The 26775-nt window shown below is 34.5% G+C and overlaps 5 protein-coding genes across 11 annotated transcripts; 1 reads left to right on the forward strand and 4 right to left on the reverse strand.

Moving 5' to 3' along the window:
- Positions 1-304: 304 nt before the first annotated feature.
- LOC100803315 (uncharacterized) lies at positions 305-2099 on the reverse strand. Its single transcript, XM_003541785.5, has 2 exons — positions 1332-2099; positions 305-959 (listed from the first exon to the last, which is right to left on the reverse strand). The coding sequence occupies exons 1-2, from the start codon at positions 1920-1922 to the stop codon at positions 546-548; spliced, it is 1005 nt and encodes a 334-aa protein (XP_003541833.1). The 5' UTR covers positions 1923-2099; the 3' UTR covers positions 305-545.
- Positions 2100-6327: 4228 nt separating this feature from the next.
- LOC100803849 (uncharacterized) lies at positions 6328-14502 on the reverse strand. The gene is made up of 6 exons (XM_006594687.4): positions 12445-14502; positions 11463-11603; positions 9580-11329; positions 8968-9251; positions 7750-8600; positions 6328-7649 (listed from the first exon to the last, which is right to left on the reverse strand). Exons 1-6 carry the CDS (start codon positions 13819-13821, stop codon positions 6452-6454), a joined length of 5601 nt encoding a protein of 1866 aa, XP_006594750.1. The 5' UTR covers positions 13822-14502; the 3' UTR covers positions 6328-6451.
- A 1377-nt stretch (positions 14503-15879) lies between these two features.
- Positions 15880-25924, forward strand: LOC102666327 (uncharacterized). 5 transcript variants are annotated; one of them, XR_005887976.1, is made up of 3 exons: positions 15880-16147; positions 18547-18643; positions 25799-25924. XR_005887976.1 is itself a non-coding variant. In XM_041008399.1 (3 exons), the coding sequence occupies exons 1-3, from the start codon at positions 16041-16043 to the stop codon at positions 25809-25811; spliced, it is 234 nt and encodes a 77-aa protein (XP_040864333.1). In that variant the 5' UTR covers positions 15880-16040; the 3' UTR covers positions 25812-25924. The 5 variants fall into 5 exon arrangements, 2 of the variants coding, with proteins under 2 accessions (XP_040864333.1, XP_040864332.1); XR_005887975.1 differs by lacking the exon at positions 25799-25924 and adding an exon at positions 19571-19695; XM_041008399.1 differs by having other exon boundaries at positions 18530-18643.
- LOC100804379 (SPL-RING and pyr_redox_2 domain-containing protein) lies at positions 17843-22038 on the reverse strand. Of its 2 annotated transcripts, NM_001255051.2 has the most exons (7): positions 21836-22014; positions 21687-21758; positions 21500-21610; positions 20828-20938; positions 20306-20445; positions 18323-18402; positions 17843-18242 (listed from the first exon to the last, which is right to left on the reverse strand). In NM_001255051.2, exons 1-7 carry the CDS (start codon positions 21935-21937, stop codon positions 18115-18117), a joined length of 744 nt encoding a protein of 247 aa, NP_001241980.2. In that variant the 5' UTR covers positions 21938-22014; the 3' UTR covers positions 17843-18114. The 2 variants fall into 2 exon arrangements, with proteins under 2 accessions (NP_001241980.2, XP_040863750.1); XM_041007816.1 differs by lacking the exons at positions 17843-18242; positions 18323-18402 and adding an exon at positions 19360-19845 and having other exon boundaries at positions 21836-22038.
- LOC100804908 (putative pentatricopeptide repeat-containing protein At3g15200) lies at positions 24226-26601 on the reverse strand. Of its 2 annotated transcripts, none has more exons than XM_014765896.3 (2): positions 25784-26601; positions 24226-25361 (listed from the first exon to the last, which is right to left on the reverse strand). In XM_014765896.3, the coding sequence occupies exons 1-2, from the start codon at positions 26422-26424 to the stop codon at positions 24527-24529; spliced, it is 1476 nt and encodes a 491-aa protein (XP_014621382.1). In that variant the 5' UTR covers positions 26425-26601; the 3' UTR covers positions 24226-24526. The 2 variants fall into 2 exon arrangements, with proteins under 2 accessions (XP_014621382.1, XP_003541836.1); XM_003541788.5 differs by having other exon boundaries at positions 25814-26592.
- Between the last annotated feature and the right edge of the window lie 174 nt (positions 26602-26775).

Below are 26775 nucleotides of genomic sequence, written 5' to 3' on the forward strand. Positions count from 1 at the left end.
TACTTGTAACATATCAACTTTTGATTTTTCTTTCTACAGTATTGTTAACTAAATATTTACAAGCTAATATGGTAATTTTTTATATAAAAATGACTCATTATTTTGAGTAACTAATAGTTATTTTATAGAAGGTAACCACTGACCAGTGACATCTTACTCATTTTAGAAACTAAAAAAAAAAGTTTTATTAATGTAGGTATAAACTGGTTAAGAAAAAAAATAAGGAATTGAAGTATTGAACCAGTTGTGACATAACAATCAAAATGCTTATGCGACAAGAAAAGATCAGTGTAGTTGTGATTAGTTGTGAAAGTTACTCGAGCTTCAGGATTTATATATTATAAATGGGTAGATTGTTTTTGATAATCAGTATATGCTTATACAGAGAGAGCATAGATGATTAATTAAATGACTTATAATAGCAGAGCAAATACCAAGAATTACTATTATTATCATTATTATTTTGTCTATTCTTAGACAATTTTTACAAAGAATTGATCAGTAAAGTGTGATTATGACACTTGAATGCAATCAATGGCTTTTTCTCAGCATTTCAGGTGTACGTTTGAAGCCACTGCTCTAGCCCAAAACTTGATTTGCACTTTCATGTCACCTGAAGACTTGTGAGAAGTCCAATTTGGAATTGCAGGAGCACAACTTTGTACCAACCATGCCTCTGATAAGTATGGTCTCCTTGCTGCCTTATCTTCCTCTGTCTCATCTCTTTTTTTCTCTTGCAAACCAGGCAGTATGCTAGCTAAACTTGGACTTAAGGTTTCTTTCTCAAATGAGAACCCCAAATCCTTGAACCCCTGAACTTCTTCAAATTCAAGATCACTTAGGCTTCTTCTCATTGTTTTCTGATTCAAGTACCTGCGCCTCATCTCCATAATACCCTCTTTGTTGAAGCTTTCAACCTCAGTCTTTCTGGCTGGTCTACATCTTGGAATGCTACAAGACTGTCATGCATAGCCAAAATAACACAAATGAGAAAATGTGAGGACTGAGTAGTTAACTTCAAAACATTCAAATCAATCTGAATTTGGAAGAATATATATGTCTTAAAACTTTACTTTCTAAATGGCTATTGGCTTTTCTTAAAAAGTATCATTGTAGCAGCAAATGCTGCCTGTCCTTTTCTAATTATATTATTTTGCTTTGCCAAAAACTTTTGGGTTTTTGGCCATGCTTTAATTGGTGCTATTCTGGGCGACGGCCACAATAAAAGCAATCATAAACTCTTACTAGGGACAGAATCTTATGCATTTAAAATATAAATGAAACATGTGTCTATTACTTAAATATCTTACAAAATCAGATGATTGAAGTACCTTAGAGGTTTGCCTGGGGGGCAGAATGTCAATTTGCGTAGGTGTTGATGGTTGCTTGTGGAATCTGCCAGGTCTAGTATCATATACTTGCAACTTTTCATCTCTCCCTATGGATGGAGGCAAAGATGGTGTTCTAAGAAGTTTGCTTTTCCTTCTAACGCAATCACTGTTATGACGTCCTTTCATTTGTGCACAATGAGGTTTACTTGCTGCATGAGACACAACAGGATCTGTTGGTTGGTGCACCAATTTGCTTCTTGTAGAACTGCTTCCTTTTTGGTCTTCTTCTTCTTCTCTCAGTCTCAATGGTGGCATGTATGGTGCTCTCTGGATCTTTGGATGGACAATAGCACCATTGTTTAGTGGTTTACTTGGTGATGATGAGTTTGAGTTTGAGTCCTTCACCAAAAAATCTGGGGGGCTGATTAGGCCAGTGGAAGAAGGGTAAGGCTCAGAGTGACACCTTGTCATCCTTGGTGTTATCTTTAATAAGTTATCAAAGAACCAGCACTCCTCCAGAAGAAGATCTGCAGCTTCCACTTTTTCATCTTTGGAAAAAGAAGACTCATAAGAGTTTCCAATAGGCTCCATGAGTTTTCCACTTTTCCAACTTTGTCACCCCTTCATGTGTTCTGAATTTATATGGAGGCTTTTGAATCTATTTTCATTGAATTCTGATTATAAATTAAATGAATGTTGTACACACATAGGCCAAAGATTTGACTATTAAAAAATGCTCAAGCTGAGCTTTCTAGATAAGCCATGTGAGATATGACAGCATGTTCTTTAAGATGTCCTTATATTATTGTTTAGCCATAATGAGCTTACTGTCCAGAAAAACAAAGTGTTATTTAATACAGAAATGGATTTTCCCTAAGGCATTTCATGCAGTGAAAATAATACTTATGAGATGGATGAGTGCATAGAGGCCAAGTGGGGCCATGCGGCAATTAAGCTCCACAACAAAAAAATAATAGGCAGGGACGATTTTTTTGGGATTGGCTTTGTCATGCCAGCACATTCCCATGTGATGCGGTTTTTGTTTATGCAGCCACTTTACATCACAAAACAAGTTAAATTAATCATTGTGTTTGGTAGTTTGTTTGACTATTACAACAAATAGTTTGATTATATATGGTGTGAGAAGGTTTAATTATCATGTTATTTTCTTTGAGAATAGATATTTTTTAAAATTATTATATGATCAAAATTGAATAATTATATTTATAGTAGTTCTTAGCATGCAGTTGCAGAATGCCTTCATTCCTTTCTCATGTGTATAGGGTTTTTATGACTTTTGCTGTGTTCCACTATCACAATTCACACCACCAATGTTCTTAGCTGTCTAAATATTATGAGCGTTTAAAAAATTAAAGCAAACTGATGAAATTGAATTTAAGTATTGATTTAGTTCAGTTTGGTTAAGGAATGAAACCAATTATTTAATTGAATCTAGGCTGATGGTACAGTTAAGGAAGATGCCAAAAACTCCGAATTATTTTGTTGTAAATGTTTGTTTTTTGTTGGCATTTTGTTGTAAATGTTGTTAACCTATCGAATAACAACTCTAGAATCTCGACCAATTTTAGCTATATTTGTAAGTTTCTTCTGATTAGGTAAAAATTACTATTAAATTAATTGGCTAGTTTCAATTATTGAGTTTGATTCGCAAATAAAATGATGAATAAAATTTTGGTTTTTTTGTAAATTCTTAAAAAATAATGTAATCTTTGTAAAATGTGTGTATGGAGTGGAAATGCATCAAGTGAAAATCCATTAAATTTCCGTGTCAAGTCATTACTGTCATTTTTTTTTTCATTTTGATGTGATTTTGAAGATTCACCCCAAACCAAACATGTCAATAGTAATTAGTGAAAATGCACTAATGAAAATGAAAGTAGCATACTAAAGCAAAAACTCTTGAAAACTAAAAACTCTTTACTTCAAAAAATCTGTTGGTATTTTTTTTTAAGGCAAGATTTGTTGGTATTGTGATTTTACTATAGATGCTAATGTAAGTTAATACCAATCATTTTAGCTGGATGACTAGATGAATAATCTTGGAAGAAGATTTCTTGGCTAAGTTACTAATTTTCTTCTAGCTGGATGACTAGATGAACCTATAGGTCAATGCTAATGTAAGTTAATACCAATCATTTTAAACGATAATCTTCATTCATTTGCAGCAAAGAGGAGCATTACATTTTGGTCCCCGCAAATCTTTATACTACATGACATAACACCCAACTCAGGCACTTGGACATTTCTAAACCACTCTAATCTTTATATCTAACCTTCTAACAGATTCAAGGGACACACATTTTCTCCACAGAAGAAAACCAGAAATACAAGCAATAGACACGTTGCACAAATGGATTCATTAGCTTAAATTGAAAAGATTATAAGCCTTTCATTCCATCAGGTCTACAACAATTTGTCGCATGTGTAAAGAAAAATGGTCATGCCTTACCAAGAAGATCAATTGCCAATGTCCATTAGAGAAAGGGGGAAATTAAAAAAAAAAAAATAGAAAACCAATTGACAATGCAGAAGAGAATGACTGAATTGAAGTTTCATATTACTGTGTATCATGGAAAATGTTTTTAAAACTAGACGGGCAATTGAATTGGTGAAATTACTGGTTCAAGATTCAATTGTTCAACCGTGATTGAATCGGTTTTATATTTTTAATATTATATAATATTTTAAGTAATAAAATAATATATAATTAAAAGATTAGTATTTAAAATTATAAATTAGTATAAATGATTAAATTATATGTTTTATAAGATAAAAACTAATAATAGTTAAGAAAATAAATGATATTTATATGAAATATTTAAGAAGATATTTTTATTTATTTTAAAAATATTTTAGATTAAATCATTTAAAAAAAATTAAAAAGACTAGTTCAACTCTGGTCCTCTGCACCGGTTCAACATCAATTTTAACCGGTTTTATATCAATTTGATTGATTTCTATCGATTTTAAGATATTTTGGTTTTTTTGAGTCATCTGATCAATTCTCGATTCAACTAGTCGATCGGATACATTAGGATCTGTTATTGGTAAGTTATTTATCGATCCCTCCCCTTTAAAAATAATTTGTTAGCTTAATTAGTTAAAGAATTGTTTACATTTCAGAATCACTTAAGTTAGTTAGAAACTTAGGATTTGTTATTTGTAAGTTGAATTAATTACTGTATATATTGTTTCAAAATTATCATAATGTACAGCTACTTGCATACTTCCCGTGTGGAGATATATTAAAGATGTTTAGTTTAGAAAAAAAAAATTGAAAGGAAGAAAAAAGAGTAAAAAGTAAAATGAAAGAGATAATTTATTCTTCTCTTGTTTTGTTTAATTGTGTAGAAATTAAAAATAAAAAATAAAAAAAAAACGCGTGTAAAATAAAATTGATATTCTAAATAATCAACTAGAAGTGATATAAACAAGAGTATTTATATCTTTTAACTGTATTGAACCATCATTTTTTCCTTTTCTTTCCAATTTGGAAAGAAACACCTTCTGATGTAGGACCTACTGAAATTGTTCTTTTCCTTTATATTAAAATTCATCAAATGATAAAAAAATTCTAAAATATAATATTATTTTCTTCTATATCCATTGCTCTTTGTTTCATCCATATAAAAAAAATGTTAATCGTCCTATCTAAAATAGGATGGATTGAGGTGGAGGAATGAGAGATGTATGAAGAAAAAAGAAAGAAAAAAATATAGAAAAAGAAAATGATAAGTACAATAAGTGATTTGATGAAAAAATATGAGAAGAGATAAAATAAAAATGAGATAGAAAGAAAGTGAGTGTATGTTGATGTGTGCAAGTCTAGTACAATCAATACATGCTCCACATTGTCAAAGTTGCTGACTTGGCATCAAAGGCTCCCACCCACCTCCTTGTCATAGCCATAAGTAGAGGCTGCATAGAGTGCAATGAAACAAGACTTTTTGTGCTCTATAATAATGAACAGAAGCTGCTAGGAAGTCAGAGATCAATAACTGCTTTATGCCAACAACGTGGAGAAACTTAGCCAGCCACTCCCAGGTTACACAATTCTTGCAGCCCATAATCATTTTATTTTTTATTTGCTAAAAGCAGAAAAATACATTATCAATATGAATGCGTTTAGGATTTAATCTTTAAACAACATCTCTGATCTCCCCAGTCCCCACCTCTCCCGTAAACTTTTGAATCGGAAAGAATGTTCTTTTTAAACATTTTGAAAGAATAAAAACACCATGCAATGAAACGGTATAGCATGCAGGATTGACATTAATTGATAAATGATAATTTAGTAATTGGTATTTAATCTGCTTAGTGCATAGCAGAAATATTTGTTCATATATAACTATAATTATAATTTATAATAAATAAATAGATTTTAAATACATAAATTATATCATTTTAAATTTGTAATTAGAAGTTAAATTGATGTAAGATTATTTTTAAATTGAACTAAATAATAAGCATATTAAAAAAAATCAAGTATACAAATAAATTTTAAAGGGTGGTTTAAAATAATTTAGAGACATTTTTGACTATTTTCTATCATATGTAAAATACACCTCTAAAAAAATATATTAAAAGTATCTAATTAAGAAAATAAAGAGTAAAAAATTGACTTCCAAATTAGAAATTCTTATTTACAATTTATAGTATAAAAAAAGTGAAGTTTTAAACAAGGCTCAAGGCCTATTATATACATGATAACACAGGTTCTAGTTATCAATGTCATTTAGAAAGAAAAAAAAATACTTTGTCTCATTTCATTTTATTTGTATTTAAAGTAATGCAGAAATCTTTAAAACAACAATTGATTGTACTAATTCCTATGATGAAATAATTGTATTTGACTAAAATATCCTTGCATAGATTATTAACTACAGTGTACAGTGGCAATACAACTAGACATCTATTAATGCATTTATTTCTTGAGTATTACTATAAGAAAAATATATTTTGATGATGGAAGCACTTGAAACTTGAAACTTCGTACTTTCCTGGTCAGAACTATATTTCAATCTCAGAAAAAGTTATATACAAATGCCGCATCAGCACCAAAAAATTGCTAAGCACTCCAAGCTATGAAACAATATAGCCTAATCAAAAGGGCGCTTTTTCATTACTATCAACTCTCTTAAAGAACAAAGGCACAAATTCTCAAATTTACAGTGAACTTTGACATCCTTATCTGGGTCCATATGAACTAGTACACCATCTCTGAAAACAAATTTAAGATCAAGCTTCGTCGATTCTTCATTCAGTGCCATATCTTCCATTGCAGTTGCATGTTGGCTTGCTGCGTGAGAAAAACATTCAGCTGGCACAACATCCTTGCCTTGGTTTCCATTATTACACGTTCTCAGCTTCAAACAGTCGAGAGATGTTCCATGCTTTTCATTTCTTGAGGTTTTATTTGATGAATCAATGAAATCTTGAGGCATAGAGCATTTTCTAACTGCTGAAATAAGATCCACAGATAATGATGCAACAGCATCATGGACATCTTCTGCCGTCCACTGCTCACTGTTTAAACCCCATTTTTCAACAAGTATTTTCTTTGTCAAGTGATGGAGACTGTGGAGGCATGCAGGGCAACATTGATACAAGCAAATAACCCCAGATTCAGCAGGGCCACTGCCATTACTTGAAGAGACATTGTTATCTGTAGCATTCTCCTGTTTATCAGATTTACCATCACTTGATTTAGTAGCAGTCTCTACCGCGGACAAGCTAAAAGGCTGATCAGAGATGGTAATTAAGTTACCAATCTCGACATTCTGTGTCTCTGGATCACAAGCAGTGTGAAGTCCATTTTGAAAAGGGACCACAGGGTGAGTGCACGTGGATTTCTTCAAGTCTTCTGAAATCTCTAGTTCTCCATCCATCTCTTCATTATTTCCAGCAGTTACAGGTTCAGATTGTCCAAATAATGTCCCATTCTCCAGACTTGTGGATGGATAAAGTGGTTGGCTTGCAGCAGTAGTGTTGTTGATATTCTTATTATCTGGAAAGGAATGGTTCTGTAGAGATCCTTCAGAACTAGCATTTCCATCATCACAATCAATAATCTCTACATTATCATTGTTGTCATCAGAGGCAAGATATCCAGTTGTTTCAGAAGGAATTTCCTTGTGACTTCCCTCCAATGTCTCCAAATCATTACCATCCACAGGAACAACTAAATGACAGTCCTCATCTTCAGTTTGGTGATTTTCCCACGTGAGATGACTGTTTAATGGCCCACCACTTTCTGGTATAACCTTTGTTTTATGCTCAGGGGAATCCTGCTCCAGACTAAAATGGAAAGAATTACTGTTAGAGACCAAGTCCACAAAAAATATATATATATATAGTAATTAAACAACTGTGCATATTAAAGGAAAAGCGGTAATACCTTAGCAATGAATAAGCCCAGTTGTTGACCATGTCTTCTAAATAAGCCACTTGTGACAAAATACGAAAATATTGATATCTATCTTTCCCCACTTGAATTTTGGTATTGATTTTCTCAATTAAGATCTCGAGAACCTTCCTTACATCAAGGGAAACTTCCCTAACTGATTTATAAACACCTCTGTAAGCTGATAAACCAACAGCAATCAAGCCTCTGACTAGACCAGATGCTTCCCTACTTTTGGTGCCACCAGAACTACAAGATACTGCCACCTTGTCTTGTGAATTATTAGGACGAACTATACAAGAATTGAAAGGCCAGCCCCTCCAAGGTCCACTTACATCAGCACAAGGACCTTCATCGAGTTTTGAAGTGACCCAACAAAGTTCAGCAAAATGTGGGTATAAAAGAATTTGATAGCCAAATGTGGATATTGCTAACAACAGGGTCGACTTTCCCTTCAGTGACTTGCTGTTGGGTGTTGGTGGAACTTTTGTAAAGGATTCAAGTTGGATTTCACTCTTCTTATCATTAGCTGGTCCATCTTCTTTTCTTTGACATACCTTATCTTTAGAAACTTCAATTGATTCATAACTTCTGCCCTTTTGGGAACCCATATGAACATGAGATCTCTGATGAATCAATTGAACCAGCTGCTCAACTACATTTCTCAATAGCTCTAGTGCGGATAGATTGATCACCATGTCATGATCAAAATTCTCATCAATCTGCACAGAGAATCGAGGAATTGTCTGCTCCAAAGGAGTTGACCGGCCATCTTTAGATTGATAACTCTTAAAGAATTCCCTTACTTTGTGCGGAAGTTCTGTATAGGGAACTTCTGAAGTAGCCTGCCACAAATGAAAAACAAATATAAGGATCTACTAACCAATATAAAATATTATTAAATGTCTAGCCAATACTACAATGAATGACCTATTCTTGCAAAAACCAAGGATAATTGAGAGATTAAAAAAAAAATTGACCAAGGAGTATCATTTTGCCTGACAATGTTGCTGCTCAAACAACTGTATCTTAATGTTAAAAGCCATAAGAATTACTCAATATGAATATGAAATTGTATTAATATATTCTAAAATAGCAATTAAGAAATTAGTGAAGTAACATAAATCAACATTCAACTTTAAAAAAAGGAGCAAAAACCTAGGAACCAATGGTATAAAGGCTTAATTATTAAAAGCAAAAAAGTATTCATACCAGAATCATCAAGGATGTGGATACATCAATGGATTCCACCTGCTCAATAAATGACATCCAGGCATAGGAAGCCTTTGTGTTGGCTTGGCCTTTGATCATCTCAGTTGAGTTCTTCTCAGTACTAATCTCATTTTCCTTCTCAACAACTTGGTTTCGTGTGAAACACGACTTGCCCATCATTAAACACGAATCAGTCCTTTCAGCAATTTGGAAATGTTTTTCCACAGCCCATAAATCAATTCTTGGCAAGAATACTATGCAAGATTGCCTGCTAGCACATTTCACTGCCACATAGAAACTAACAGTGAGTATCAGATCTATATCTATAAGTTGCTACAATTATGAAAATAGTTGAGCATCAATATTTTGTATAGAGCAACAAATTCAACTCCTCTCTCACACTTGGCACCTTTCAGTGGCTAGGAAGTAAAAAAAGCATTATCTTTGCAAGCCTAAGTCATAAGTATAACCTCAGCAACAATGAACAAATGGTGACAGCTTATTTGATCTCCAGAGTTTTTGTTAATTAGCATATTTAGTTAACCCAAAACAGTGATTCCAAAAGTACAAAAATCAGCATTACCAGTCAAACACTAGAAAAGAGAGACATACTTAGTATCTGACCAATCCCTTGCACCACTTCTCCATGCCCTTCTTGTAAAATAGTTGCCATATCAATCTTCTGTATTTCAATATTACCAATAAAGCAGTGAAGAAGGCAAGAAGCAAGATGCCTCGGGCCAGATCGTGAATTTCCAGATATTAATATCCGAAATCCTGATTTGTTGGTCAATGCAAATAAACCACTACGCATGCCAGGATGGTTCCTTGTGGAGGATTCTAACTTCAAGCTGTTATTATTGGCATCATCCTCAGTTTCACAAGAACCAGCATTGCCGTCGTTGGCAGATAAAATGCCAGAACAAGTAAGCTTTCTCTTTAACTCATAAACAATGTTTGTTTCTTGAAGAAAATCATCCATGTGCAACCACCAGCGATCAGAAGGCTTTTGCTTTTTGTCTAGAGCAGAAATCATGACATCCTTTATCACTGTTGCAGCTTTCAGTATGGAAAGTGGTAACCATAATCGTTCATCAAGATAAAGAGATACAAGAAGAGTGCATAATGGCTGCAATAAACAAGGAATAAGTTGGATGGGAAGAGGGGAGCATACTGCATCATTAGCAGCATTTCCAGCATCTCTCCGGGAGCAAGGTAGTGGGGAAGAAAAAAAAGCCTCTAACCAATCCCTCTCCTCCACTGCAAAGGATGGAAGAGGAATGTGCTTAGAACCAGAATGTTTTTCTTCAGCAGCTAAAGACAGGACTTCTTGCAAAGGGAAATTCCTCTTCAACGCATTCATCGCCGCTTGGGTACAAAGAGCCTGGAGATCAGCACCAGCAAATCCAGGTGTTTTTCTTGCAATCCACTCAAGCAAGGACCCGGTAATTGGTTTTGGCCACTTCTGGGTGTGAAGTGAGAGAATGGAAGCTCTGTCCTCAATTGTTGGTAATGGAAAATAAATTTCTCGATCAAATCTACCGGGGCGCCTAAGTGCTGGGTCAACAGCTTCAGGACGGTTTGTTGCACCTATTACCACAACTGAACCCCTTGATTTCAAACCATCCATAAGAGCAAGCAATGTTGACACAACAGAACTGTGTGTCTGATCTTGCTGCCTAGTGCGGCGGGGTGCCAACCCATCTATTTCATCAAAGAATATTATAGAAGGTTGACATTTCTCAGCAACCTGAAATAATAGTCTTAGTTGACGCTCAGCATCACCAACATACTTCCCCAAGCAATCTGCACCTTTACGGGCAAAATATGCAATCCGCTTATCACCACGGGAACATGCACCTATCAATGCCCGGACCACCAAAGTTTTCCCCGTTCCAGGATGCCCATGCAAAAGAACACCTCTTGGAGGTGTAAGCCCTAAATTATCAAAGAGGTCAGGATATAGGAGAGGTAAAATAACAACTTCTTTCATACAACGGATGACATCTTTAAGCCCAGCAACAGATTCCCATCCCTGAAATGAATTTTCACTGGCAGAATCTGAACCCCCAATGTACACTGGGGCTATTCTCAATAAATCACGATGAAGCCTCTTGTTCTCACGTTTCAAAAATTCTTCATCCTCTCCACAATTTTCCAACCATCTCTCTTCATCTCCAATATCTTTTCTGCAAGCTTCATTTGATCGCTTCCTTATCTCCCACATTATTTTCCTAGCCTTCAACTTCTTTATCCGGGCTAAATATTTATTGCCACGTGGTTGGAAGAGATGCCGATGATCTGTGCAAGCTATAAGAAATTTGCGATGATCAAAGATGCAACCACTTGCTCTTGCACAAGGCTGCAAAACCCAGATAGTGTTAGTTTTGGTTACGGTTGGTATAAAAGAATGCTTTTCTTGCTTGCAGTAGCAAAATAAAGGGAGTTCAAAATATTTGTGAATGTTATTCTTAACAAGAAAACTCATAACCAACCAAGTGATAAGTTCTTGGACAACGATCAACGCGACAACCAGTGGTTGCCCCTCGCCTCCCACAACGCGTGCACTTCAATGCTCTTCCTCGGAAAAGTGCAGCTCTCGCATTTTTTAAGCATCCAAAGTTAGCAAAATAAACCTGCAAAAAGTTTGTCACAAGAAATATTTACTTTTAACATAAAATTTAACTAAGCTACAAATAGAAAGACAATTTGAATGTCAACTCTAAGCAACAAAACTATTAAGTTGATAAAATTTAACAAAGAGCCCAGGGGGGAACACAACCATTTTGGTTCAGGAGTTAGCAATGTCTGCTGATTACTATGGACAATATTAATTATACAGCATGCATATTTTACTAAAAAGGCTTAACATAGCATCTATATTTTCAGGTCCAAAAAAAGGTCTATATGTTCATTTGGAATTTGGGACAGATGACAAAAATTGAAATGGTGCACACAGAATTAAAGAAAAGAAGTTTATAAACAGTTTAAGTTTAAAGAAACAATGGATCTTCAGTGTGTGTTTGTTTCCAACAAGCCCCTTCCTTCTGAGTTTGTGCATTGGAAAGTGGGAAGTCTCCATTCAACTGAGCTGTAACGGGTTTTCAAACACACCAAAGCATCTTACCTTGCATCAAGTGTTTAATCTACATCCAAGGTCAAGAACTGTAAAAGCAAATGGTTGTCTTTTATCCCTTATGTAAGTTATATTCCAATGGGAAAAAAAAGGGGGACGTTTAAGAACTTAAGATGTATTAGTTATTAGCAGTTTAGAACTTATTTTGCTTCATTAACAATTACCAGAGCAAGACTTTTACTACCAAACAGAGCTTTTAGTAGGTATTAAAATTAAAATGTCAGTGTGATCAACAAGTCTGCAATGTTATTCTCTAAAGTCATACATAAACCTCAAGCTCACAATATGCAGAGTTTCATGATGCAAACCATGTTTCAGAAACTACAAAATTAAAACCGCACCTCTGGACTCCATACAGCACAGTGCAGATGAACCCATATTCTAGCAATACCACAGTGATCATTAATAGGACCCAAGAGACGCCCAAGCCAACCAGGTTCATCATCAAAACCATCCCAGATATCATAATTAGTCTCCTCTGAAGATGATGACCCGCTATAAGCTTCATTCTCACTTTCACCATTATCCTGAGCTAACCTTTTCGGAGGCTTACCATCGCTCCCTCCACCACACAAACCACACCGCCTTCCCTCTTTGATACGCTGGTGACCACGCTTGTCAATTGAAGCATGTTTCAACTCATCCGACCTCCCAACATTTGCACCTTTCAAGACATTTTCATCAGCATCATCCTCCTTACCATCATTTGCATCTTTCAAGACATTTTCATTGACGTCAACCTCCTTACCAACAGATCCTTCATTATCTACCTGTTCAGCTACATCACCTACATTTTTGCTTTCCTTCACACTCTCTAACTGATCATCCACTTTAACTACATGCTCCATTGGAGACGATTCAGCGTTGCCATCACATTCATCTATTTGCAAATCGTTGCATAAGTTCTTCTTGTTCCCTACCATCAGAGGGTCATTTCCATCAAAATCATCCATCTGATCCCCCTCCTCATTCCCTATCATAGGAGCGACATCTCCATCCGAATCATCCATTGGATTCCCCTCCTCATTCCCTATCACAGGAGAGGCATTTCCATCTGAATCATCCATGCAATCCCCTCCAGACAATTTGGTTTCCGGATCAGAATCACTCTCCTCACCACTGCTCAACATAATCTCCACTTCCTGACTCTTACTCTCCTCCAAACTCCCATCAGACACATCCTCTTCATGCCCTTCCTCATGTTTTGTGGCTTTAATCCTCCCCGGTCTCTTCGACTTAACCACTTTCGGCATCAAACCTCCCAACTCCTCTTTCCCACCAACCTCCTCAACACCCCTCCTTCCAACCACACCCTCAAAAAGCTTCCTCTTCCCACGAGGCGATTCCCTCTCCTCCTTCACCCTAACACCTACATTGCCAACTCTTGATCTCAACCTAGAACTCCAAGCCCCACCAGAACCTTTATTTTCCCGCCCTAATCTCCTAGCACCCTCCACAATACGACCAATTCCACCCTTCCCCACTTTCCTCCTTTTCTTCGGCGGAGCTGGAGAAGCGTCGAGCAGCATTGGGGCACGGCGAACCCGGGAGCTTCGACGAACCCCAGCATCAGGGTTCAAATCCCCATTATCCTCATTCAACTCACCATGGTTTCGACTGTACTCTTCCTCACATATTGCATCCAACCTCTTGTGCTTCTTCCGAAGCCGCGAACCTGATCGAGACGACGAACCCAATGAAGACGGCGATGATCGCATGACCAGAAAGCGGAAGAATCACCACACGACAAAAATAGAGAGAGAAAAATATGTGAAAATGCACAAAAATTGAAAAAGAAAAAATGAAAAACTTTTTTGGCCCTCTCAAAAACTAGCAAATGGGCATTCTCCGATTGTCTTCTCCGTCCAATTGGGTGTTCGAATGTGCTCTGATTCGGAAGAAAAGCGTCGCCGTTGCAGCGCTTCCCTGGTTGGTCCAAGGTGGGAGAGAAACCGAAACCCTAGAAATCGAATAGGTGTCGCATCTTCTTCGATTGGGTTTTTGGTTCGATTAAAGGGTGTTTTCCATTTTTCAGTGAAGATTGGGTTTCTGGGTTTTGGGGTTTCCTGAGACCCTTCGTTTTTCAGTGCTTTTCGCTCTGAAATTTGATTACTGTGCAGTGGCTATACTAGGGCGTGTGAGAGTGAAAAATAAGAGGGTTTTTGCTCTGATATTTGTATCTTTTTTTCCACGCGCGAGTGGATTGCGTGATATTCACGTGATGGTTGGGGTGGATGAAAGAAACTAGAACCGTTGATTTGTGTCGAAGTGAATGCTGGTGTGATACACGCGCTTGATGAAGGAGTTGGAATAGGTGCCAATGGTGTATTTTGGCCAAATTTTCTAATAATTTCTTTTTTCCCCACACAATGTTGCCGCCAATATCAAAGTTTGCATGACCCAAATATAAGAGCAAATTGGGAGGGTATCGGGGGGTTATGCATGTTGCATGAAATGTTGAGATTTTGAAAGGACAACGGCTCTTTAAAAATTTAAATATTTGGGTATTGGATGCTTTAAGTGGGGACTACTGTGCTCTGGTGAGTAGTATTTCTCTCTGTTTTTTTGTATTTATCGTAATTTTTTTGTTTTTAGATTATAATTGTCAATAGTAAAACATTGATATCAATTTCTAATTATAAGTAATTGAGGGTGGTGGTGGGTTTGGTATGTACTTAGCACTATAGAGGGTGAGAAATTAAAAGGCAAAACTTTCTTCATAAAACTCTTATTTATCACTGGATAGACCTAAAATTGATGAAAAGGAGTTAGATGACCACTGACCTCCAACGAATGACAGTTAGGCAATTGAGATTGGGATGCTATCCATTCTTGCAAAATAAGTTAAACTTAGAACCAACACGTTTCTATACTTAACATTTTACAGTTGAGTGTGTGATGTTTGGATAACTTTTATCTTGAAAATAATTTTATTTTCTTATTTATTCCTTTTTTATGAATAATAGATAATATTCTTTATTTTTATTTCTATTTTTAAAATTTACTTAAACTATATATGCATACTTTTATAATTTTAATAATATTTTATTAAAGAAATTTAATTTATATTTTTAAGATATTATTTAAAGTTAAAATTACTCAATAATATACAAAATTTCTTTATAACTATAATATTTTGAATATCAATTTCGACTGTAAATTAATGTTTTATATTTTTTTCATTAATGATGTTATTTAGTCTTCGAAAAAAAATTATTTTTGACTTTTCAAAATAACAGATTTTGCATTTTTTTTGTTGGAAATATTCTAGCTTTAGTTCCAAAAATTAACACTTTTTCTTTTACATAGAGACCAAATTTTGAGTAATTAAAAAATGTTGGAATCAAAATCAAGTCAGAAACAAAGTCCAAGTTTTTAAAAAATTAAAATTAAAAACATTATTAATCCAATTTTTTCCATACGTACACGAAAGGAAACAAATCTTCATCATTGTAATTAAGGGGTTTATATAGTTGTTGTCTCATGGAAAAATTTAGCTAAATGGCCAGCTAATTGTTCTCAATGACTTTCAAATGAATTAATAAATTGACTCTAAGAAGAGTATCTCTTTTTTCAGTTGTAGGCTCCTAAGTTATTTCGAAGAGTGCTTAGTATTGAAGGTTAAACAAAAGTAAATTTACAAAGATAAAAGACAATAGAGGTAATTGAAAGTGATAAAAAAAAATGCAAGGTAAATATAAATGATATATTGATTGGTTGTAGATTCTTAAAGAAGTGTGTGTAAGTCTTTTTTATACAACTAAGCACTAAAAAATCTTGAATACACCAACGCCGTCCACTCATCGGCATCGTTGTTGTTGGGTGATATTTAATGTTATTTTGTTGTTGTTGTTGATGATGATAAAACTCTAGAGAGCAATTGAGGCCCAACTAGAGACCAAACCCACTCATGTGCTACCAAATGTAAGTTAGAGAGATGGGGGAGAAAATGAGTTGTTTTTGGAGTCATGAGCTAAGGAGTGAGAAAGATTATGGAACTGTTGATGTTGCTCGCATCCCTTATTGTGAAAAGCTTATTTTGAGGTAAGGATAAGTGAAAACTCTTGCTCGTGGTTATGACATTGGTCATCGGCAAATGGGTTGACACTAGACCCCAAATTAGTTATTTTTATGTTTGATGCTATTGGACAGGTTGTGAATACCTTGAAGTATTTGATTTTTTTAGATGATAAATTGATAGTTTGGTTGTTCTTATGATTTGCCCTTTTTGGGGTTCTTGCGATTGAAAGGTATTGTTTGCCTAAGTGTGTTGTACATTAATTATTTGATATGTTCTTGATAATAGGCAAGGAATTAGTGAGTTAAATCATTTGTAGAATTAGAATGTTCTGGACTAACACTGTAAAGCATGTGCCTACATCATGAAGCAAAGGCATGCATCATTAAGAACAATCATGCTTAACCTAAACACAACCATGCATAATGAATTTGTGTAGTGCACCTTTAGTAAGAACAATCCTACTTCACATAGGCACGACTATGCATAAAGAATTTGATTTATAAATATTCAAGAAGCATGACTATGCTACATGTAAAGTATGGTCATGCATAAGAAAAATTGGAACAATATTTTAGACAAAGTTATGTACGACCCTGTTTCAAAACAAGAATAACATTTCAGAAATGAAACACAATTGTGCTTTGTACTGCACAACCGTGCATACCCCATGGAATGCAAACCAACCTTAGAGATGTTTTCATAAGAAATATAACCGTTTATGTTAACTAACCAATGGTTTTGGTCTCACCTAGAAATAAGGTCCATAACACTAGATATTGTCATTTTAGTGACCTAATAATATCTTGTTGTCAAAGATTATGTGATCAGTTCATGTTCTTGTTTATTTTAGGCATAATAACTAATCGAATTAGATTTTGAGATAAACATAGAAGTTGTATATAATCACTAACAAAGCTAATATTAAAGACTGAAGCAAGTAGCAAATTTCAATTTCAAAAAATTTATAACTTAAAGCTAACATTAAAGACTAAAGTAACTAACAAATTTCAACTTCAATAATTTATTTGACATTTTTCTAAATTGAGGCACTACTATAATTTAAATTTCAAAAATTTATTTCAACAATTTCACAATAGTTTACTCAATAAATTACTATTGAAGTCATTGTTTAACTAGAGGTATAGGTAAAATTAATTACTCCCCCTCCAATCCTTTTTGTAAAAAATAAATGGGTGTATATTTTATATTATCACTTGCTTCTTATAAAAAGGATTCTTATAAAAAGGACTCGAAGGAATAATTAATAATATTGAATTTATAAAAATATTAAAGTTTTAGTGGGAGAAAAAAAGTCAAAATATCAATATATATAGAAGAAAAATACTCTCTACATCCCATAATAAGTTTCTCCTAGATTTTTTTATTAAGATCAAGAAAAAATAATATATAAATGAAAGAAAATAATAATAATAATAACTTTATAAAACTAACTTTATTGTTAATATTACATTAAAAAAACTAAAATAACAATTATTAAGACTCATTTTTTCTTCTTAGAAAACATTTATCATGAGACGGAGGAAGTAATAATTTCTATCTATTTTGTACAAGCTTTAGCAAGATGGCAAGGTTGCTTTCTTAGAAGTTACAAATTGAATTCTTAACCCCCACTATTGAGAGCCTTCTGCACTGGGTCACCCCTTTTTTAACAAAGTATCAGAAGATAGGAAGTAGGAACACAATAATATACAAAAGATAACAGGCAAAGCATGGAGCATCAGGCTGCATGATTGAGCAATGAGATAAATTATGGAACATGCATCCATCATAGAAACTTCACTGATATGTGTGCAAATGTCGCAAATTTGCAAATTGAAACCACTTTAACTAACCAGTCTGGCACGCCTAATGGGAAATTACAATTGTCCTGAAATCAAACGTAGACAGCCAAAAATATTGACGAGTATGTAACAGAAGAAACTACTCGAATTTACAGATAAAACCTATCAGCAGTTGGTTTGAACAATCACTAATCTTCATTAAGCATGGTATAATCTTCTACGTCAGTTTCTCTATTCATTTTGCGCATTTCCTCAATCTCAATCATTAACAACGGATCTTGCACCAGCTTATCTGCCTGCAATATCTTTGGGCAACCTGACACCAAGATTTGGTTAAAGAGAAACGCAATGGTGGCATAGGATTAATGTAAAGGTTGTCAGACAACAATGATCTACCTGAAATTGGGCATTGATGTTGCTTTGACTTCAAATATTGCATTATTACTTTCTTTTCATAAATGTGCCTGCACTCCATGCTGCATCAATAAAAGAGAAACATGAGTAACATACATAATATATCAATAATACTAGAATCCACTCACAAGATCTTCCAAAGAACATGCATTTTAGTGCAAATACATAACTCTTACTGTAAAGAACTAGTTTTCTATGGTGTGCAGACAAGGAAGGGAGGCTGGAAGAGATGGAAAAGAAAAATAGAATATTGAGAAGAATGGGTAGTTTTGAGTGGGACAGGTGTGAGGATCCAACAGCAAGGTATGCAACTTGACTACTTGAGTCTCACATTGGATGTTTAGGATTTAATGTGGAGTTTATAAGGTCTTAGACTCTCAGTCTCTCCAACTACAACAGCTAGCTTTCGTGGTGTAGTTCTCCCAAGGTTCTTATCAATTGATATCATAGCTTTTTACCATGGCTCTCAACTGTAAATGAGCAATGCAGGTGGTGATGATAGAACACCAATTGATATATTGGATAAAAGTAATACTAAATCACACAAAATACAACAGAATTTTCTGTCCTATAGTCATAGACTCAACTCCTACAGAGATGAATTCTCAGCACAAATTACTAGAAAACAATACACACATATCCCTCTATTCCCCTATTACGCATATTTAATAATATGTAACTGCTAACTTTCAGTCCTAAAACATTCAACATGACAGTTACTATTCAACATATTCTAAATTCTAACAATAATTTTCTTTTCCTACCTCAAATTTTCTCCAATGTATTCTTTCTATGTTTATTAATTTAGCATTTAGTTGAGTACATATCTTTATGCTAGAAGTTGAAGAGAGTAAAGAAACTCTTTGAAAAGTAGCGTTACGTAAATAGTAGACAGTAATAAATCAATAAGATAACAATTTACTAAGTAATAACAATAAATAAATTATTATTATTAGTATACATACATTTTCTCATTTAAAATGACAATCTTTTGTATAGAATATACACATACACAAACACAAGTTGTTTGTGAGCTTTTATCAAACATATAAAGCCTGAGCTTATCTCATTTGAATAACTGAGTTTAGATTTAAGCTCAAGCTTGTTTGCTTAGTCAATCAAACAAATTTGGTAGAGCATTTAACAAGTCAAGGTCAAATGATTTACAAGTAGCTCTACTCATTTAGACCCACTATTGTTAACTGACCAATTGACCCAAGTTCAGTGCAGGTATCAGTGCATATGGTCCATTGATGCAGGTTATTCGGGCATGGGTATGGATGCATGTATTTCATCCATTTACACGAGTACACTACACCCAGACAAATACAAAAATAACAATGATAAATTATTGTTTTTCTTTTTATAATATATAAATAATTTATTTTGGCTCAGGCCACAGCTGAGAAAAACACAGCCAAATGGATTACAAGACAGATACAGGCATCTTTCTCATTGATTTGCATGTGTCTTCAGCCTTCAACCAAGCCAACCCATTCACATCCCTGCCATCAGAGAAGGGAGGTGAAGGACCTTAAAACATCATGCTGTATCTTATCTCCTAGATAAATCAGCAGCACAGACTATAATAACACTAACACCCCATAATCCACCCAGAAAGTTGGCTTGGCATGCTTGAATTTATCATTCCAGCAAGAATTTTCTGAAAAATTGGTGCTAAACAAAATAAAAAATACATATTAAATCTAGAATTACCAAACATGGTACTTTTTGCAATCAATTTTTTCACCCCATACCTAGGATTGTTTTTTCCATTTACCTATTCTGCGTAGCAAGTGAATGACTACACACGCTGACATGCATACGTTGCAAATTTACATATATGCCAAGAAATAAAGTTGGGAAGGAAAAATAATTCAATCAAAGTATGTAAATTTTAATTAAAAAATAAAACAGAAAAGGTATAACTCAACCTACTAAAATAAAAAGAGTGATTAATGTTACCTGCGAACTGGTTCTGCAAGCTCAGTAACAGGTTTTCCACTCAATGGACAGGTAATATTCAAAATGTTGGACTGGATACTGGTCATTACAATATCCTCCTGCTCTTCGCCTGGCATTGGCTGCCCCGCATGATGAACATTCTAAGGTCCCAGATAAACAGCAAACACATTAGATTGGTTACAGGAATCCAGTTAACAACACTCTTGCAGAAGGAACTTATAAAAATAATATCAGTACACATTAATATGATATTATTACAGAAGTTACATAAAAAACTGTTCTTTTAAACAGGATCAAGAAAGCATCATATTACAAAGTGGCATGCATACTACTAGATAGTGCAAAGCGCAAATCAGTGCCTACTTGAAAAGTCAATTACCACTACCCTTAGTTTGAACAAGACATTTGACAAGAAACGATAGTATACTATAAAAAATAGGGAAGTTCACTGAGTACTAACCAAAAATAAGAAAATAAACACAATAGATAATTTCATCAACATAGTAAAATCAAGCAGCATACCCACACAGCTTCCTTAAATTGGCGTACTACAGGATTTTTAGGAACATCTGAAGATTGGTTGGCCTTAAACCTGGAAAGCTCATCCTCAAACAACGTATTAAAATTAGTGAACTGCAATTGGGACATGAACAAGATAGTTAGTTTTCAAATGATGAGTGATAACATAAAATACAAATAAGGTTTAATACATCAGTAGGTCTCAAAACTATTTGGGAATTTTTAATTAGATCATTAAACTAAAAACATTGTAATTGGGTCCTGGATCTTCTACAATTTTTGTAATTTGATTCCTGGAGTCAGTAAAGCCACTGCAAAATATTATTTTTCTAGCAATTTCAAGCCACCATAAACTAAGTCTAGGAATACAATTACAAAACATATAGAAGATCAAGAACCCAATTATAAGATTTTGGCAAATGCTAAGCAGTGTCTTTAGGACATTAGTTAAAGAACTAAAAGGAGAAAGGTTTTTACTAAGATGCGCTCCACATGGCTTATTCTCCTATGATTTCCACAATAAATATTTTCTCTTTTTAACTCCATAACCAATGCATGCCCTGAGGGCACTGGTTAGCAGGACCCTAAGATTTTTTAGATTAAAAATCACAAAATGTTCAGGAGCTACTGATGTATTAAACCTACAAATTAAAAAAGGTGTTAGCATTGCAAAACCTCTTCCTTAGGCTGGTATGCGTTAGCAAAAGCTTGAACCGCTGATGAAAATTGCACACTGAGCTCAGATAGCCCTACTAACTCAATAACCGCATCTTCCAGTTCCTTCGCCTGAAACGATATTCATCTTCACTTTTCACTCTAATTCATTTTGATATCATCAAACACAAAGAAATTTAATAATAACCTTGTCAGGGAGGTTGTCTTTCTCCAATTGAACTGCGATGTCCTTCATCATAAGCACGGTTTTTCGGATATCCTAAAAGAAAACCTAGAAAATGAGTGATGAGCAATGGGAAGCAGTGAAGAAAAGGGAAAGGGTGAAAAATTAGTTACGGCAAGGAGAGGCTGTGAGTCGGAGCAGAAGGTGGAAGCTGCGTTCCTCAGTCGTGAGGCGGCGCTGCCGCTGCCACAGCGGCTTTGTGAAGATGACGCCATTCTCCGACGGAAAAGAGGGGAGTTTTTTGGAGGGAGAAAGCCACACAAGCCAATAAATTCAAGTTCGCCAAACACATAATTTTGTCCTTTGAGGTCATGAGTTATGACCATTACATGTTTTTTCTATTTTTCTTTTTTAAAAGATTCTACGTTTTTTTTTTTCAGTGTGGTAGAGTGATTTATAAAATATGTAATATTTTATTATAAAATAAGGATTAGTTTTATACTTTTTCATAGATTCAAGAATTTAATATGATAAATATTTAAAATATTAAACTAATATCAAACAAATCTATCAATGATCAAATTAATAGTTTAGTTTAAGAAGTTAAACATATTGAAGCTTAGTTTATAAAATGCAATACAGCAATACAAGTTTCCTAACATGCATTAGTTTTCGCTTGTACATTGGTTTATACTTTATATAGAGTCGTAAAAATGGGTTTCAGATCATGGGTCAGTCCGGTCTACTGCGGGTTAGAAGTGGGCCGGACTCATTTTTTTAAAAAACAATTGATACCGACAATTTTTCAATCCGACCCATTTAATCCATGGGTTAAATAGGGTCAATCCGTGGGTTGGTGGACCAGCTCGTCAATCCACCAAATTTAAATAATATATTATTTTATTTTTTTATTATTATAAATTTATAATTGTTAAGAAATTATTTTTTTATTTTATTATTATTATTATTATTATTATTATTAATTAAGTATGTATTATCTTCAAACATATTTAAGTCCATTGAAAATTTTCATGATTTGTTCTTTATGTGTATAAATTAAAAAGAAAATAGTAAATATAAATTTATAATTATTTAAATTTAAATTCATTAAATTTTTACATTATAAAATATTTATAAAATAAATTTTTTTATAATTTATTATAAATAATTCATTATTAATGAAATTTGTAAATATTATGAATATCTTTTAAAATTAAACACATTGATGATCAATCTTTTCATGGGGTTATCATCATAAAATATAATATATCAAATATTATGATTTATTAAAGTAACTTATCATATATTTTCTTCTAACTTGTATATTTCATATTTACTAATATTTAAATAAGTAAAAAGAGTAAAATATAAAATAATTAACTTAACTTTGAAATCATTAAAGATATGAGTATAGTTTTATAGCATATAATCATAATAATTGCTCTTAAAATAATCATAACAATAATCTGAGTAAATTTCACATTTATATAATTTTTCACCCACATAATAATATGAAGTAATGGGTAAAAACATAATAATAATTATTCTTAAAATAATCATAACAATAATGTGTGTTGTTTTATTTATTTGACTTATTAATGATATTGTTTATTTTTTATTTTTGTAATGGTGATGTTGAGAAAAAAGAGAAAGTTATTCTAAATTTCACAGTTCATGACTCTAATGTTTAGTTTCAATAGTTTAGAAGTTTATTTTTTATAACATTTAAATTTCAATTATCTTAATGTTGAATGTTTATTTTGAAGACTTCAATCACTTTAATATTGAATGTTTGTATTTGATTTAGTTTGATTTTTATATTGAATTTTATTTTAAGTTGTTTTGAATTTTTTTTTTTTTTTACAAAAAAAAAGACAAAAAAGTGGGTCAGTTCGCATAATCTACCAACTCGTGGTGGGCCGGGCCGGGTTGACATTTTATTAACACACACAAAAGTGGGCCGAGCTGGGCTAGCCCACTTTTAGTTCAACCCGTTGCGGGCCAGCCCACGTGGGCCGAACTGGCCCGTTTTGACAGCTCTAACTTTATAGCTTAGAAAGTCGATCGAACACGTGCCTAACATCCTTGACTAGCAGAGAAGAAAAAGGAAAATCTGCCCAACTTTTGACATATTATTAGAGTAGATATGTCTTCAATCCTAGAACCATTTGATTGAGTAGAGCATGTAGCTAAATTGGCTGAACTGATAGCTTGAATGAAGCCTTAGATGTCAAAGTGATCTATGTCACATTGTATGTATTCCCTTGGATAGTTTCGATATTAATTGCACAACTAAAAACATTTTATTTATAACAAAGAGCTCGATCAATCACTTCAAGGATTTCACCTGTGATAGAGAAGCAATATAGCAATTACTAGTGAAATTTGAAAGTTACTCTGTTGTATTTACTTAGTTTATATATACGTATGCATATCAGTAACGCTAAGTTGCTAACTATGCTTGAGGTTCTAGCTATACCCATAAAAAGGACATTAACTTGCAGTTTACTAATTACCATTAACAATCCTGTCTGAGTAACATTAGTTTCTGCTGGAGCGAGTGTTTTTACTCATTTCCATAACCATATTTCCTTCCAAAAGCTCAACAGGTCTGAAATCTCTGCAGAACTGGTACCCGCTAATGCCAATTTACATGAGTGACACACTACTGCCAATTGGCATTCTACTAGAGATTCTAAACCTGCCTCTCACCATTCTACAAAACTTGATATAATGGTTTTGGTTTAAGGCTTTACAACCAAGGTGAACATACTTCTAAGTTGATTACAACCAAACCGAACTACAAAGCCTAAGGACACATTGTCCAAACATTCCAATTGGACCAAATTCCAAGACCTCAAGGCTCAAAGACTAGTTGTCCCCCCATCAACATCTTCCTGTTTTTCTGACCTCCCCTTCAACCGAATGTTCATGGAACTTACTAGCTTCTCCGTCCTTCGCTCTGGCACCATTCCCTTAGATATCATCTCCTCTAAATAACGCACGGCATCCTTTACTCTCCCTTTCTCAAAGTTTTCATGAATCATGATGGTATATGATCTCCTATCTGGTCCCCATCCATTCCTCTCCATTTCTTCCCATGTTTTTCTAACTCCATCCCCATCATCCCATTTCATGTACAACCTCAACACCATGTTATAAACATCATCATTCATGCCACATCCATTTCTCTCCATCCTCTCCAAAACCCTGCAAACCTCCCCCGGCTCCTTCAAGCTCTTGAGCAAGTAACAATATGTAACAGCATTAGGCAAGCAACTCCCCTTCTTCCTCTCCATCTCATCCACCAGCTCATAAACCTTCTTCATCCGCTGTATCTTGCACATGTACTTAATAAGTGAATTGTAAGTAGCAACATTCGGTTCACAACCTCGCTCACTCATATCACAGAAAATCTCCAAGGCCTCAGGAATCCTCTTCTTGAAACAAAGAGCATCAATGATGCAGTTGCATATCACAACATCCGGTTTACCACCCTTGTCCCACATGCCACGGAACAACTTCAGTGCCGTCCCAAGTTTCCCTTTCTTGGTCAATGCCTTGATGAAGGTGGCATAGGTAAATATATCAGGCTTGCATGGAGAAGCCACTATGTCTCTCCACACCCTCTTTGCCTCATGCGAGTTCCCCAAAACACACCAACCATTCAGGATCACGTTCCACATCTTTATATCAGCCCTACAAGAACCATTAAAGTTCGTGATAAAACAATTTATACATAATTTTATAAAAATTATTAGCAAAATTTTTGTCACCTCAATATTAGTTAGAAGATTTAATTAATCATTCGGTCCTTATATCTGTGCCAATTTTTCAGTTTAGTCCCTATATCTAAAAACTCTACATTTTAGACCTGTACGAGCAAATTTTTTTGTGTTAATCCTGTTGTTAGTTTTCTGGCGGTGTAAGATAAGACTCACACAAAATAGAGGTAGAAGCATTAATTAAAACATAAAATGTTGCTTGTATGGAGGCTAAAAGATTGAGTTTTTAAATACAGGATTAAAATGAAAAGTAGACACAACAAGCATAGGGACCAAATAATTAATTAAACCCAGTCAGAAAAAGCAACTTTTATCACTAAATTTAATCACTAATACATTAATTTTTTGTAGTGTGCAGGATTAAACCTCAAACCCTTCTTCACCGAATTGTGAAACAAAGCTTCTGCGTCTTCCACGTGCTTGTACCTGCACAGCCACATCAAGAGAGTGCGAAAAGCCTCCGAATTTAACTCCAACCCAAACTCCTTCCTTCTGTAGAATAGCTGAATTGCTTCATCCACTTTATGAGCACCCACGAACCTACGAACCAGGGTGGCGAACACGGCTTCATCGAGGAGTTCCTCTCTCTTGGACATTTCGTCGAGCACTTGGTGCAGTTCCTGAAAGCGCTGCATTTTGCCAAGGATGTCAACGATCTCGTTGCAGACATCGGAACTGGGCTGGTACCCGGTGGTGGTCTTGGAGGCCCAGTTGAAGAACACGTGCGCGGGTCGCCAATCGGAACGGTGTCGTCGCAGCACGTCGAGAACGAGGTCGTGGTTGAGGTCGAACCCGCACTGGTCGAGAGCTCGATACAACTGTTCTGTGGGTTTGTCTCTTCGGAACTTGAGAAGGTTCTGGATGAACGTGGCTGGACACGAATGCACGAACCGTGGGGTTGAGGTTTTAACGTTGTTGGAGAACGTTTGGAAGATTCCTTGGTGAAGCCTCGTACTCGCTCTAATGTTGCATGCCATACTATGCTTGAGTGATAATGATTTGATTTGTGTTGCAAATGTCGTAAAGTTTCAACTCCTTCACCCGATTGAGGCCATCCAATAGTTCAAAACTAATGAATGGGTCTTAATTTAAGTAAAGTAATCATATATGAACACTCATATATCCTAAATACGAACACTTTTTTATTTATTATTATTATTGTTCTCGTCTTTATCAAATCATATTTGCGTTTATATTTTTTTATTCTCTTTCAAGATGTCTAATAACATGAGATGTCCATTCATCTTTATCCCTAAAGTAATACATACATAAATTTAAATGTTTCTTATTCCATCAGTTTGAAATATTATATTGTGTCAAATTAATAT

This window comes from Glycine max, chromosome 13, assembly GCF_000004515.6.
Source record: "Glycine max cultivar Williams 82 chromosome 13, Glycine_max_v4.0, whole genome shotgun sequence".
Taxonomy (NCBI): Eukaryota; Viridiplantae; Streptophyta; class Magnoliopsida; order Fabales; family Fabaceae; genus Glycine; species Glycine max.